The sequence below is a fragment of the Acanthopagrus latus genome, chromosome 17, assembly GCF_904848185.1.
Source record: "Acanthopagrus latus isolate v.2019 chromosome 17, fAcaLat1.1, whole genome shotgun sequence".
NCBI classification, from domain to species: Eukaryota; Metazoa; Chordata; class Actinopteri; order Spariformes; family Sparidae; genus Acanthopagrus; species Acanthopagrus latus.
The window spans coordinates 6,981,439-6,997,473 of NC_051055.1; the positions used below are offsets into that span (position 1 = coordinate 6,981,439).

At 41.1% G+C, this 16,035-nt stretch overlaps 1 protein-coding gene across 5 annotated transcripts in view; it reads left to right on the plus strand.

Annotated features, from left to right (window-relative positions):
* Positions 1-31: 31 nt before the first annotated feature.
* Positions 32-16,035, plus strand: part of LOC119005929 (neuroendocrine convertase 1-like) — a 178,079-nt gene continuing 162,075 nt past the window's right edge. Inside the window, exons 1-3 of one of the 5 annotated variants that reach the window (XM_037074058.1) lie at positions 32-164; positions 917-960; positions 6,303-6,479. In XM_037074058.1, the coding sequence (XP_036929953.1) occupies positions 952-960; positions 6,303-6,479 (186 nt within the window). In that variant the 5' untranslated portion in view covers positions 32-164; positions 917-951. The other 4 variants (XM_037074060.1, XM_037074062.1, XM_037074057.1 and 1 more) reach the window with 4 other exon arrangements.

Genomic DNA, 16,035 nt, shown 5'->3' on the forward strand with positions numbered 1-16,035 from the left:
CCGATTGGTTCGAAGTTTCACAATGGGCGTGGTCTTGTCGTATCGCTTGACAGGGAGCAAGAGGTTTCACTGCAACTTGTTTCCTTCGTCGTGTTGTCTGCAGGTGAACCGTGTTGTGGTTCTGTTACTTGTTTAAAGCAGCTTCGAGCTCGATACCTCTAGAGGTTTGTATGAGAGCACATTAAATGTCCTCTGTAACTTCATACTTGTGACTGCCCTGAGCTGCTTTTTGGACCTCACGTGACTTCAATTAATTTAATTAGTTAAAACATGTGTATCAACTCTCATGTGACGTTCCATTCGTGGTCATATTTGCAATAAAGATCCAAGATATGGACCTTAGCAGAAACACACGCGACGACTACCACTGCGAATGTTCAAATTATTATCATTAAAACATCATTTAACATTCAGTGTAGTTGCTAATGAAAGGACTCTCATGCACCGAACCAGAGCACCTGCTACACGCCGTGACTATTCTAATAGGCTATGTCAAAGTGACTTCTTGTCCACCTCAGTCTCACTGCAGGGGTCCCGCCCAAATTAATACAAAGTAATGCAGCCGTTTAAGCAGTATTTTATCCGCGCTAACCCTAATTTCCATATGCAGATCGGTCTCTCCCAACAGTCCCTCTCGCCATCACACCATTTCTTGCATTCTAATGCATTCTCACATCTTTTTCAAAATCCCCCCTTCCGCCACACGCCGCGGATGTGCTCGTTTTGTCGACTTCGTTATTCCTGCACATTTGGCGTTGTCAAGTGAGGGGATGCACGATAGATGCGGTGTTTTGCATGCGCTACTTTGCACGTTTTATTACCAGGAGTCAGCGGAGAGACAATAAAAAAAAAAATGGACGCGTCGGGAGATTCTTTTTCTGTAGGATGCATCGACCTCCCGCTCTGCTTTCAACAGGAGGCAGTCCGTCTGTGTGAAGGCTTTGTCGCTGGATGGGAAAGGTAAATGCTTTTTTTTCCCCCCTCTCTCTCTCTCTCTGTTCCTGCGCTATAAATCCATTCAATCCTTTCAAGGCAGTGTAATACAGGGAGGGAGTGAGATTTGAACCGGTTTCACGCCCCCCTCCCCTCCTCTCCATCAGATGTAGACTCCTTCCTAGCTTTTTGATGCACTGGACTAGGTTGGAAGATTGGGACTGACAATTGATACCTGGAAACTTCATTCAGACCATTCTCTGGATGGATGCACTCTGTAGTAATCCACCTCCCCATTCTTAATATCACGAAAATATGGATGGATTTGATGCCTGTAATGGGTGCAGTAGGGCTTTAAGGTAACCTGGTGTTGTGATTACTTGCAGTCCATTGAGGCTTGGTGGTAAACTTAATGTGTGTAAAGGCATACAGTGGCCAACATGACTACTGCAGCCGCAACATCTGTTGAAACTTACACCCCTTGGAAATTAAGTGATAGTCAAACTCATACAGTCACACAGGTGCAAGCAGAAAAAAACAAAACAAAACAAAAAAAAACAGGGCCTGGTACGCACATGTGAATTTGTTTTACTATGATTAGTTGCTCTCTGTGAACCATTGAAACTGTAAAAATGGAGTAAAAGACTTTACAAAAGTTCCTAACAGGAAGACCTTTGTGGTCAGTTAGCTCACCTGACAACACTGGGAAGCTAAACACAGCCCGTTCAGCTCTCTGCCTAGCTGCAACTAACCTTCTTTGTAGAAATTCACCAGCCAGTAAAAGTCTTGTTTCCTTTATCTTCTGATCGGATGACTGGGAAAAAGATACATCTGCAGAGGTTAAATCTAAAAAGGCTGTTGACTGTCCAGCCCTAAAAGGTGAAACAAAGCTAACCCTTACAGTCCATCTGTACTCGCCCACCAAGCCACGAGTTGGGGTCCTTCTCCTCAAACAACTAATGACACCTATGCAGGTGTATCAGCGTTCTTTGGCCCCTCATCCCTGACCTACAACAGGGTCATACTGCATGTTATGGTCACCTGCAGAAGAGCTGCTGGTGGGGGGGGGGTTATGCTGCATTTCTGCAGTATTGACAAACATTGAAAATTGGGAAAACCTCCCATCATTCCAGCTTGGGAGAGTCCATGCATTATTCCAAGTGGAGCTGTCACTTACGATTATTCATGATTAATGGATCAATCTTAAAATGTCAAAAAATTGTCAAAAATGCTCATCACAATTTCCCAGAACCCAAACTGACATCTTCACATAGCTCCTTCTGTCAAAATTGACCGTCCATTTACTATCATGAATGACAAAGAAGAGCAGCAAATCTGTACATTCAAGAGACTGCAACCAGCCAGCGTTCAGACTTTTTGAATGAAAAATGACTGAAACCAATCTTCAGTGATGAAAATAATCGGGGATTAATTTTCTTTGTACCAATTAATTGATTCATTGCTGCAGCTCTGTTTCCAAAATGGTTTCCCCCCTGATTTCTGCCTAAATTAGCTCATTTTGCTTTGACAAATGTTTACGTGAAACCAGATACAAAGCAAACAATGAATACATCCTTTAGACACAGATTAATCAATCCTATCAGGGTTAATATTTGATGTGATTTAGATGTAACTGCCAACAGTGGTGGTCTTGCAGCCATTTTGCAAATGGTTTGTTGACTCTTCTGTAGTTCTTTTCACCAGGTGTGAAACATTGTTTATTGTTAGTTGTCCTGAACTGGCATGGATGGCATGAAAATCATCACAGGCCATATTTAATGTTACTGTAGGGGAAACGTTGCTAAATTATATCACATCGAACATCCCTTCCACTCTGAGTACGAGATGATACCTCCTGGACAGACCTACAGAACACCTTTGGTTAAAAAAAAAAGAAAAAAGAAAAAAAAAAGAACAACAACAAAAAACAATATGATAAACAAACAAAAATATCCCTGTGTCAGGATATTTCATTTACTTGTACACATATATTGCTAATAATTGATGATGCCTGTATAAGAAATGCTAATAATTAACACAGTCAAACCATAAAGATGTGTTGTTTTTACTGTGTTTATTGTCTTGACTGAAACAAAGACGTGTTCTGCCGTGGTAGGAAAGTAAAGTTATGTACTGCTTTGGACTGCTTGCTAACAAGGAGATGTGGACTCCAGTGGGTCTGTTGTTGCCTGGTGAACACTGCTGAAATGATATTTTTCGGTTGTCAGACACTGAAAATAGCCACGGTATTTAAGTTTGTCTTAAAAACCAAAAGCCATCTTCAAGTTTGGTTGGAGTAATAATCTGGACATTGTAAAATAGTGTTATCCTGTGACTGGTAGTTTGACCTCTGGAAATCCTGTACGATACAATTCCACCATTAACTCCCTCTCTTTAAGGAGTGTAGTCAGAGGCCTGTAATGACTTTGCATAATGAGTTACATTCTCTTTTTTCATTGGGTCTGCTTTCTAAAAGATCTCTGTATTGTACAGGGGAGAGTGCTAGTCCCTTTTATCTCCAGAAAAAAACCCTTGTGGCTACAGTTTGATCAATTAAACTCCTGAAAGGCCCCCCCCCCCCCCCTTTCATTCCACTGCCTGAGAGGAATATAAAGTTATCAGTCTTCCCAAGCGATATGAGGACGGAAATAAGTAGTTTGTCTATAAAAATGTCCAGGTACTTTATCAGCGTCCCAGTAGGCCCAGAGGCCCTGACACTGTTCAATGTGGCTCTCCTGTACTGCAGTCTCATGTGCGCTCCCTCTCTCCCTCCCTCGCTCCCTGTCTACTTCATCTCTGCCCGAGGCCCGCTCCTCGCTGGGTGGGATGTATGCTGCCGGCCCTGCACCTCAGTGGGATTGACTGGGGCCCGGGCCCCAAGTGAGGTTATCGATTTCAATCAGTGGCTTGAGAGATTGGAGCTGAATGGTGCTGTAGACTTTAAACGGTGGTCAGCTGCACTGTTTGTTGTTTGGGGCGAAAATGCTGCAGGAGGAGGCATTTGGCTTTTGAAGGGAAGTCAGATAAACATACAAACAGAATTATATAGAGCGCGAGAGATCTCAATCTTCTGGTTTGGAGTTTTACTGAATGTTACTGGGTGTATTTCAGGAGTGAAATGGCCCAAACAAATGCAAAAAGTACAAAGATTGCAGACAACACGTTCCATATTCACAAGGATTAGATATAGAGTTAGAACAATTCATTTTGGAATCATTTATTCCATTATTTTGTCAATTAAATAATCAATTAATTCTTTGTTTGGTTTGTAATAGAATGGCACAAAATTGTATTTTTATTGTCACATACAGGAAGTTCCTCCAGATAGTTTGAATAGCTCAATTTTGAAAGAGCAAATCTCGATTTGGGTGATTTCATGGAAACACCACAGCAGGCCTTGCTTTGTTTGATATGTTGATCAAGACTGACTGTGGTTCGCTGTGCACACAGAGCCTGCATGTCACTCAAAAGCAACAAACTCCCATGTATCCACAAACCCTTAAACACAGACTAAATTATGTAATAGCAGACAGACATCTCTTGTGAGTTAGACCAGGGAAATGAGAGCTTTGTGACTTTTTCATTTGTATCAAGCAGCAAAAAGGTTGTTTGTGATAATTTGCCTTTTTTGACATCTTGCGATGAGACTATTAAGCATTTGCACATTGTGTTTTCCTTGCTAAAAAGATATATTGTGCTTTCCTTGGTTGGTTAATTAATCAATAAATAAATTGTCAACAGTTTTGATAATTGATAAGTCAGTGTAAGTTATTTTTAAAGAAATAATGGCCAGACTCTCCAGCTTCTTAAATGTGAATATTTTCGGGTTATTTACTCCTCTATTTTTGACAAGTAAAAGGTGACTTAAACTACAGCAACAATCTACATAGTTGGTAATCAAATAGACTCACAGTTGCAGCTGTAATAAGATGCAGCTTTTTTGAGGATTTGTGTATATGAGCAATAGAAAACAACTGGTCAAATACAACAATTTACATAATTGCTATATATATATATATATATATATATATATATATATATATATATATATATATATATATATATATATATATATTCATAAAATGAGTTGATTCCAACTTCATGGATTTACAGCTACTTATGTAATCAGGGTGAAATTATGAGTTAAAGTAATGTTCTTCAATAACAGTGCATTGGGTGCTTTTTCTTATTGAGTAGATACTGAGAAAAGTGAGGTGACAACTTTTAGTTCCATCATCGTTCACAGGAAAGTGCAGGCATAAAGAAAAGGCTGATAAAGTTCCTGTTTTGCTTAAAGAGGGAAGTTAGTTCACACAATGAGAGCGCCGCTGTTTTTCTGCTCTCAGAAGCATTTGCATCAAGGCCAGGAGATTAAACGTGTGGGTTGGGAACTGGAGAGAGTGCGTTGTCTCGCTTGGGGCCCCCGATGCCAGAGTTCTAGCTTTCATCGCACTGGGTGAAAGATTTCTCCTGGACGTTTCACTCTCTGTGGCTACAGGTGGGTGGTTCACATGCTGTAGGTGGCAGCCACTGTGGATTTCATGCAAAAGTACAGAGGAGGTGGCTGTGGGCAAATTGTTTCACAATTGCCAATGTTCAATACTTTGCGCTGAGATGCTGAATCCCACACTCTATAAACTCATTTGTGTGGTTAGATGGTATTTGGAGTGTTATGATAATATTGAAAACCGTAGGTGTTTGTGTTTTTCTAATATAGATATTTCTCATGTCAGTTTTTAGACTTTATTATTAAGAACCAATGAAGAGTGAGCGTATCCAGTGGGACACTAAATACTGTTGCATATTAGTTTATAAATGGAAAATGATGTCTGACGCGAAGTACATACAATTAATCTGCAACTATTTTGATAAGGCTATTTTAGTGATTGCATTCTTTACTCAAGCCAAATGTTTGCTGTTTCCTGCTTCTCGATTGTGAAAATGTGATTATTTTCCTACTTATATACAATAGTAAATTGAATATCTTTGAGATTTGGTCTGTTGATCAGATAAAACAAGCTATATGAATGCATCATGTTGGACCTTTATCACCATTTTTTCTTCCTTTACAGAAACAAAACCATTAACTAGTTAATTTGCAGGCTAACCTGAAATTAAATCATCATTAGTTGCAACCCAACTGCCATGCTTTTCTGCACTGTCATGCTTATTATCGGTGTTGTGTAAGGTTTCATTTTACACTTGTTTTACTCAGAAACACGCACTCAAACATGATTATGCAATACTGTAAGATAGGCTAAGACTGATGTGTCCTAAAACACAAAAATGGACATAAATTTGTGAAAAGTTTTGTAAGTGCATCTCTTCTTTGCTGTTTGAAAGTCTTGCTCTGAATGCTCTTTTCAAAGGCTACGATGTTCGGGGCAGTCGTGCTGGTGCTTGGCTGCCTGCTGCAGAGGAAACTAGTGACCACAGAGGGGCATAGTGGGACCAACCGCCATGTCTTCTATGCAGTGCAAATGGATGGAGGCATCAGTGCAGCCAGAGCTCTGGCCGAGCAGCTCAGACTGGAGTTCATACAACGGGTCAGTGCATGTTTTAATCCCCTGTCATTGCCTCCACCTGTGGGCCTGCAGTGTTACATTTTCTACATCCGGTAATTGAAGTCCGTTTTTCAAGAGCTGCCACAGTGCTGACTTCTGCTTCCTGTTTGATGGATATCTGACTTTCATCAACATTTTTGAATATATCATATCTGATCAAAGACGCACCGAGTAGGCTGCCCACACAGTGACACACACATACACACACACAAAAAGACTCATAGATGCACCCAGACAGACACACATATACACACACTTCATCCAGCAATCCTCTAGTTTACTGTAAGAACCTCCTATATGCAGAATAGGCTCCAGTTGAATGTCTTTAGAGATGATTAGGTCTATTTGCCCGGGTTTTAATCTGTCATGCTGAAATCTTTCTATTTGTCAGAAGACTAGATGTGATTTATCCACATCAGTACTTTAAAGGTTACTTTGGTTGTTGAGTCTGAAAGTGTGTCAGTTCCTTCAGAAAATGCAATGCGAAATAAGGGCTCGGAGCAGGTCTTGGTGAGGTGGAGTACAGTAGTTCTGCTTTTTTTTTTTTTGTGAGAGCGAGTTCAAAGAGGCGGTTCAACGGCATGAGATATTTTGAAATGAACTTCTTGTGATTCTCTTTTATGAAAGATTCACAATCAGAAAGATTTAAAAAGTAAGAGCCCTTATGAATTGACATCCATTCCTGCTGTGCTCTATTATAGTCAGGATGTTAAAAGGGATTCTGTTATTTAACTTCCCCTTTTCAAACACAAAGACCGACTAATCAACACAGATTCCTTGGATAAAATGTGCTGTTTGATTAAAAAACATTGTGTAAGCAATTCATCATTACAGTTTGTGAAGCATACAGATATGTTCAGGTTCCTGACACAGATGATCCCGAACATGCATTGAATTACATATGGACAGTCGCAATTTAAATTGTTGAAGCAAATAGCTGATATCTTGTAATCCTGATATGACGGCCAACTGTTGGGCGGCCAGCTGTCCTTCATTTTAAAGTTTGACTAAAGATAATCTCCATGGTTCTGTCTAGGACCCCCTCCTGCAGTATATTAGTTATAGACAGAGCACTGCAAACATGTGAAAAACATTATTACATTACATTACATTACATTACATCACCAAGAGTTGCCCTAAAAGGCTTAACTTGCACTTCAGTTATTTAATATGTATTACACTTTGCTGTATGGGGGCAGATGCACATTCCTATCCATCAATTTTGATTGAGGAAGACAGTCAAAAAACTGTGATTTGAAGTTACTGATAAGTGATACTGGAGGCGTGTGTGTGTGTGTGTGTGTGTGTGTGTGTGTGTGTGTGTGTGTGTGTGCGTGCATGTTTTGACATTATTGATAAGAGTTTGGGGGAGTTTCCGCTGGCCTGGTATGAGGCTGTGTGCAGCGTTGGCTCTGGGGAACAGGGACGCAAGCTCATTTCAACCTTGGCCCCGCTGCCTCTGCCTCTACTGCTGCTGCTGCCTGGATCATGAATAAAACATCTCTTTGACCTTTATCAGGAGAGTATTGGACAGTCCACCCCCGTCTGTCTTCCTCTCCACCCGTCTCTCTCTCTCTCTCATTGTCACTCATGTATGCACACAAACACCTCTGCCTCTTCCTGCATTGTTTTCTGCTCTTTCATACACCACAGATAGTCCCTCCCTGAAGTGGCCACTTGAAAAATACTTTCAAATATACAGAAGCAATGCCGAATTTATGCAGACGCATGGTGCAGTTTCCATTCTGGTTTGACTTTGTGAGATGGTAAAAGATCTGTAGCAATCCTTGATGGGATGCTGTTTCGTGATTCTGTTGTAGCCTATTGTTAAGGATATGCAGTTAAGTGTGTTTGTGTGTTAATGAGGTGTCCAACCCAGCACCAACATACCCTGAGAATAGCCTCAGACAGCCCCCACTCTGACGATCCCCACAGGTCCAATCTGCTGACTGGCTCCTTTTACCTGTCTGTCGCCAGAGGCTGATGCTAAATGTCACTGACACTGAATCGCCTTTGTTAAGTCAAACCTATCGCAAATATCCTAATATCAAGAAGAGGCCGACACGCCACAATTTGCTGTGATATATGTAATTTTTTTTGAAAACATTGAAGTGGAATGAAAAGTCTGACAAGCCCAACGCCAGCTTGGGAGGATTGTGATGTCTGCTGGCATTCCAGCGGTAATGCCGCATGAGTGGAATGGGAATCAAATGTCTCCACGCTGGCACTCAACATATTGTTGGTCTCTTTGATTTAGTGCACGGCATCCAAGAAAATGTCATCGCGTCTCTCCATTGTGCAAACTTGACATATCCATTTTGCAACTGTAAAATACAAAGAAAAACAAAGGAAAAAAAAAAACCTGAGATGATGTCTTTATGCCACGTGCACAGATTCGCTGCGATGCACTGCAGTTTGCTTTTTGCAGGTGCCCCTTCAGTAGCAGACACACCGAAGCCTTTCCTGTCAGTCTTTATGATTTTTAAATGTGTCAAAGTGATCTATCCATGTTCATTTTTCATTTGTTTTACACTTTGGTCATTTAGAAATGTTTAACGATGGCTCAAAGTTTGCGAACATTTCTTTGTATCGGAGGGTAAATCTGCTCGTTCCCCAGAAGATGAGATGCCGTGAAATGATGCAACATTTAAATACAAACACAACAGGAAGCTTATGCGTATAGTTTTTACGGCTGTGTGGCAGTGCTGAAGTGGATCCAAAGATTACTGTCATACAATAGTGTGTCTCATCTCCAACCAAAGCTGTGGTGGTGGTGTAATGCAGTCATTATGAGCTAGAGAGACAGAGATGCTCCGACAAGGCAGGTAATGGCAGCCATTACAGGTGCAGGGTTTCACACACAATGACAAAGAAAAGAGAAGCTGATCGCGATCTCAAGTAGATGATTTTCTGTTTCACTTCAGAACAACAGCACAGCGACTTGATATTACACGCTGATTAAAAAGAAAAAAAGGGGGCTCAGCTTGCAGGCTTATTTACAATACAGCCGACCTAGTTTAAGGTTACATCACATGATACTGCATTGTTTACAGGTATCATTTCTTGCTTACTTATGAGTTTTCAAATCCGATTAGAGCCAGATTAGATTTATGGGTTGCATTGTTTTTATTTTAGCTGAGATCACTCCTTCAAGAATTAAGTGCCTGTGTGTGTACCTGTATGTATGTGTGTGTGTGTGTGTGTGTGTGTGTGTGTGTGTGTGTGTGTGTGTGTGTGTGTGTGTGTGTATGTGCAGCATTTTTTGTCTTGAACTCTGACTTCAGGAAGTCCCTGGTCTCCAACCAATGGTGAAAGGCCTCCCAGATTCCCTTCCTTCTCTCCAGTGAGGTGGAATACTGCTGGCAGATTATCATATCATTACCATATCATTAGCATAACATTACTGCGGCACAGCTTGGCTCGCTGTCTGCGGACGTGCTATCAGCTCATCGAGAGATTCAATCCCCAATCCGCTCCATGCCTCTCCCCACACTCCCCTCTCCTCCCCTCTGTACACGCGAGGTGTGTTTTCCATCCGAGTAAAGCAGATGTAATTGAGGTAGAGCACTGGATTTACCGGCTAAATGAAATCACACAAACGCGCCACGATCAGCCGGGGCCGCTGTCGTACACATTCAGAGGAGCTCCTTCTCTGAAACCTCATAGCGCTTCACCCAATTCAGAATTTCTAATATCCTCTCAGAAATAGCCTCAGTCAGATGCTAAGCTATGTCAAGCCTTACTCTGGCTGGATTACTCCGGGCTGTTATGTTATGACCAGGTGTGTGTGTGTGTGTATGTGTGTGTGCATGGCTGAAGTAAAAAGGCCAATGTGCCACCATCCTCTCGCTCGCCCCTTCCTCTCCCTTTGCTGTACCGTAGGGCACCCAGGGGCGCGAAAAGGGACACCAATCCTCTAATGGTTGGAAGAGAGGGCCCATTCCATTAGTCAGGGGGCCCAGAGTTCACCGCTGCTCCTCAGCGCGAGGAGGGCGGAGGGAGTGAAATGGAGGCAGGTGTTGGCCGGGGGCAACGCAGAGGGCAACGCTGCACCAGCTGCATGCTGGGAAATGCAGCGCTTTTTTTTCTTCTCTTTTTCCCCACATCTCCTCTCCTTCTCTGCCTATTTCTTTTTCCTTGTGCAAGTACACATGCACACACCTTGCGCCTATAGTATGCACACACACACACATGCATGCGCTCGCACACACACACACATACACAGGCACACTTCTTCTCATCCGCTTTTGTCCCCAATTTTAATTCATTCCAGTAAAGCTTTTCTCCATTTTCCTTATCTCTTTCTTTCTCACTCTCTCCCTCACACTCGTTCACTCACTCATTCACTCACGCCTATCTCCATCTCTTTCATTTTCGCTCTCTCTCTTTGCTTACCGCCCCTCTTTTCTCCCCTCCCCACGCCTCCCCTTACTCCATCCTCGCTCATGCCTCACTCTCATTTGTAAATTGAGAGAGAGGACTCGACTGAGGAGTACGTCGAGAAGATGTGGTTTTCCTCCCAGGTGGGAAACTCTGGTGGGAGACGAAGGTGGAGAGGGAGAAGAAGAAGAAGAAGAAGAAGAAGAAGAAGAAGAAGAAGAAGAAGAAGAAGAAGAAGAAGAAGAAGAAGAAGAAGAAGAAGAAGGGGATGAGGAGGAGGAGAGAGCAGAAAATACACTACAACTCTCTCTCTCTCTCTCTCTCTCTCTCCCTCCCTCCCTCCCTCCCTCTCTCTCTGTCTCTCTCTCCCTCCCTCTCTCTCTCTCTCTCTCTCTCTCTCTCTCTCTCTCTCTCTCTCTCTCTCTCTCTCTCTCTCTCTCTCTCTCTGTCTCTCTCTCTCTCTCTCTCTCTGTCTCTCTCTCCCTCCCTGGGCTGAGATGATGTATGGCTGCAAAGGCCACATGTTGGCTGTGTGATGGATTAAAGCACTTTGTAGGAAAATTACTGAGAGCGCCTCAGCACACACAAGTCTAGCCCTTAATAAAACTCTCTTCAATATTGAAATGGAGAGAGAGAGAGAGAGAGAGAGCGAGGGAAGGCGCGAGAGATAAAGAAGATAAAGGAAGATGGTGGATGAGAGCAGTAAGGGGTAGAGGCACACAAACACACTTGTACACAATGCTATAGAGAAATACTGTAGAACGGAATTTTCTCTGGTTTTATTGTTTACTTTATTATTTTACTACAAGTTTTTGTTTGGACTAGGTTCATAAAAAGAGCTTAGAGAGAGATAAGTGAAAGTGAGGGAGATTTTATGAAGTGGTTGTTTATAATAGGCTTTGTGGATGAACTTTAGTGACATTTCTGTCAGTTACCGCTGCTAACGAGTGTATTTTCCGCTCCAGTTTCACCGATTTACATTTCTTAACCAAAGCGAGAAAGTTTTTGACAAAAGCACAGAGCCCAGCCCAAACCTGTGTAAAGTGACAGTGGACTTCAGTGCACGTCAGTTTTCATTTTCAGCTAGCAGATCGCTCTAGGTTGTTTTTCGTCAGGAGAGTTATTTTTCACAGTTGAATTAATTGTGAATTTTCATGATTTTTGCTGCACAGAGTGGATTCTAACTGGTTGCTAGTTTTTAACTGAGTGGAACTCATGAAGGACAGAAATACGCGCAGCAGGCCTGTAGCAATGAAGACTTGTAATAACTTACGTACGTGGGCATAGAGGGCAGTAAGCCTGTTTATGTAATGCTCTGCTAATTCCTCCTTAATGTTATGACATCAGCGTGACAGGCTTCACAGTACAGCACTTGAATGTGCTTGAATATATAGCTAACTAATTATATAGTCGTAAGTTGAGTTATATCTACATTACATGTCACAATATTATTGTGGCATGTAAAGCTGCAACGATTGGTTGATTAATTGATCGGTCAATTGACAGAAAATTTCAACTGCCATAATTCTTTCTGCTTCACAGGATTCTTTGACATAGTCAATTAAATATGTAAAAGAATAAAGCAGCTTGAAGAGACGTTGACATCTAGACGTTTAGAGATCTACACTGTATAAATTAGTCAAGAAAATAAGCATAGTAAGCAATATTAGAATAAATGTTAATAATCATAATTTAATAGGTAATAATTGCAGTCATAATTGTATCATCAGTTAGGAATATGTCACAATGATCCCCGGGTCACATAGTATGTCATTCAGTCACAGTAAAATGAGTAAGTAAGCCAATTTAATTACACTCAGGTTACTGTAAGTGTCTAAAGCCAGAGTTTATTCTAATGTGACATATGTTGATTGTATTTACGCACAATTAATATACTTTAGATTAGTGTAAGAGTTCCTTGGTTTGCTTTGTTCACCTCCTTACAACTAACAACAGATCTATTCTGTATTTTTGGGAAAATAGTCATTTGAGTGTGAGTGTGTGCATCATCATCTTGATTTGTTTGTATCAACGGCAGAATGTCATACTTGCATGTGTATCTGTTTAAAACCAGTATGATGTTTTGCATCTCTTTCGGCTTCTTTTTAACCATGTCGCCATGTTGCAAACAGTTTTCATTTTGGCAACTGCTTTAGATTTAGTCTTAGACATATTCTTCTTATGAAAAGGCTTTAATGAAGGTTTTAGTCACATTTGAACTATTTTTATCATCATGGTTTAAGTGTAGTGTTAGTCGACATCAACTCAAGACATTTTAGTCCAGTCTGACTTTTAGTCCTTTAAACTTAGCCACGTTTTTTTTCCCCCATTTGTTGCACTGATAGGGCAATATATAATACAGCATTCCATTTACCCAACCAAAAAGGTTACATGTCCCAGCCAAGTAGTAACATTGATTATCAAGCTCTGCAATTTATCCTCACAAGCTTGGAAGCTAGAGAGCTAATATTAGCAAACACATCAACCAAGCCAGAGTTAGCATGAAAGCCAGGCTCATTCACTAATAATTGTGGTGCCGCAAAACTGTCTTCCACCAGGGCTAAGCCAGCGTGGCCTGACCTAACTTTAGCAAAGTGCTATGGTTGTTGAACATTAGGATTTACAGTTGACTCACCATGGCTTTAAAAGCATGGTGTCTCTTCAGGTTTGTTGTATGCCTTCCAATTTATTGGTAACCACACGGTGTCTCCCTTTATAGTGCATTGCATTTTCCTCTTTGCCGAATTAAGTGTTTAAGCCATCATGCTATTGTCACTAACTTGGCGTCACTTTTGGACAGCATCACCTGGGATTCTGGGAGTCCACACATGTCACATCAATCTGCATGTCCATCGATGACATGGAAGCATTGTTTATATTTTGACCTATGTACAAATGTGGGTAAATGTCATACATTTTGTGAATAGCTACATTTTGTCATCGTTTTCACTATCTAACAAACTAATTTACACTCGCCAGCATCTCATCTTAGTCATGGAATAAAGGTTATTGACATTTTTTTGTCATAGGTTTCACAAATGTTAGCAATTAACTTTACGGGTGCATTGTTTTTACTACCTACAGAAATGAACATCAGAGCTACAAAAATACAACACATGTGGTAATCAACTGGAATTCTTATGTCAGATTTACACAAAATAACCAAATCCTACGCTAATTGGATTTGCCTTCAGAAACCCATTAGTCCCTGTATTTGTCACTTTTTCATGGACTGTACAACCCTTCACCCCCCACCACCAATCTCTTGCATTTCCTGCCAATACTGTAACCAACAAGGCTTAACTGCTCACCCCATTTAGCCCCTAGCATCCCCCTCCATCACCGAGCCCTCCTCCTATTGCTCCTTTCTGCTTCTCCATATTTGGGGCTGTGGAGGCCACAGCCCCTGTAGGGCTGTTAGTATACACACCAGCTGCTGTTTTCTCCATAGGGTGGGCTGCCTCACGTGGCTCTCACACACTGCTTCAATGACTCTTGATGTCTGTGTTTGTTTTTGTTTATCCTTCATGCTTTTCACTTCCATCCCTCCCTCCATTTCTGTTGCTTTCTCCTCTTTCTTTTTGTCTGTCGGAGGCCGCCAGCAGCAGCGGGGCATGTATCCTGTGGATGCTTCAGTCCAACGTTGCTGAACTGCTATCAGACGCTGGAGTACAAATCAGGCCTATAGTGATGTTTTCTCACGAAGGTGACCATGGAGATGTACTGGTTGCATTTTTTTCTGGACTGAGGTTGCTGATAGCTCATAGTTTGTGTTAACGCCTATAGTGTACTGTATGCTGCCACCCACCCTCCCTGCGTTTTTAGTTACAGTAGCCTATACATGAATACGCATGTGGGCTGTTGGTATGATTACAGTAAACAGATGAGACCACTCAGTTAAAACCATGCTGCTTCCTTGCACAAACTAAAGCTAGCTAAAGCCCAAAGATAGCCTAAAATACTCCTTAAAAACTTTGAATAAAAGTATTGGCAAGTTTGGGTTTTATGTAAAAGCAAATTATTAAGAATAATAGGTGTAAGTTAAACATGTAACTGTGCTGTACTTTCCTGCTAGTTGTTGATTTGTCCTCATGTTGGTTTTCTCCACCTGTTATTTGTCTCCCCTGTTCATATTTTCCTCTTGGCAGCTGCTCCCTTCTCACTACACATCTACCTCTCCCTCTTGTTTGTATCGTACTCAGACCTCACACTCTTTGTTCTCTCAGTTTTCTCATCTTTGCCTTTTGTTGCCCCACTGTTTCTTCGAAAATTCTGTTTTTAGAGTTTCTGGACTTTGCTTTTCTTCCTGATTTATTTGCACACATGAGATCGATGTAACTGGGGCTGTAGCTAATATTTTCTTTTTCATTACCAATTAATCTGATTGCTTAACTGATTGATTTCTCAATTGATCGTTCATTGTTTGGTTGATAAGATAATAGTGAAGAATGCCAGTCACAGTTTGTGGAGCCCGAAGTGATTTCACAAATTATTTGTTTCCTTTTAAACTGTCTTAAACCGTAACACATGAAAACTAGAAAATTGTTTGAATAATTGCTGCGCTGTTATGAATAAACACAACAGGTCTGTTTATAAATGTCAGCTCAGTTAACCTGAACAGACCATTAGCTTTTAGCACAAGCTGTAAGGGTTTAGCTTGGGTCAGCTAGCCGTCAGGCTTATTCAGCAGCATAACCAATATTACTCTCAGGTTGCAACTTGTCAAACATGTTTTTTTTTTGTTTTTTTTTCCCCCTGTCCTTTTTCATGTTGTAAATTGAAGTTCAATAAGTATTTCATAAAAAAGAAACATTTAATCCATCTTTTGGCACCCTATGAATTAAACAATTCAAAGTTTATTTTAAAAACAATCCTCAGTTTCAGCTCTAACAGCATCAGTGCCAGACTCACAGGCAACTTTTAAGGCAGTTTTGCCTTCAGCAAAGGGGATTTAAAGAGATAAAAATAATATCATGGTTAATCACAATGCCTCATATCAAGTCAGGTTTTCAAGCTTTTTTAGCAAACAAAACAAGAGCTTAACCGAAAAGAAAAGGACACAAACACATAAAAAATAAACAGAATATTAAAAAACAGACATTAAGGAACAAAAGATAGAACAAGTAGATCACAATACCTGCGGCATTTGTTGAGCGTG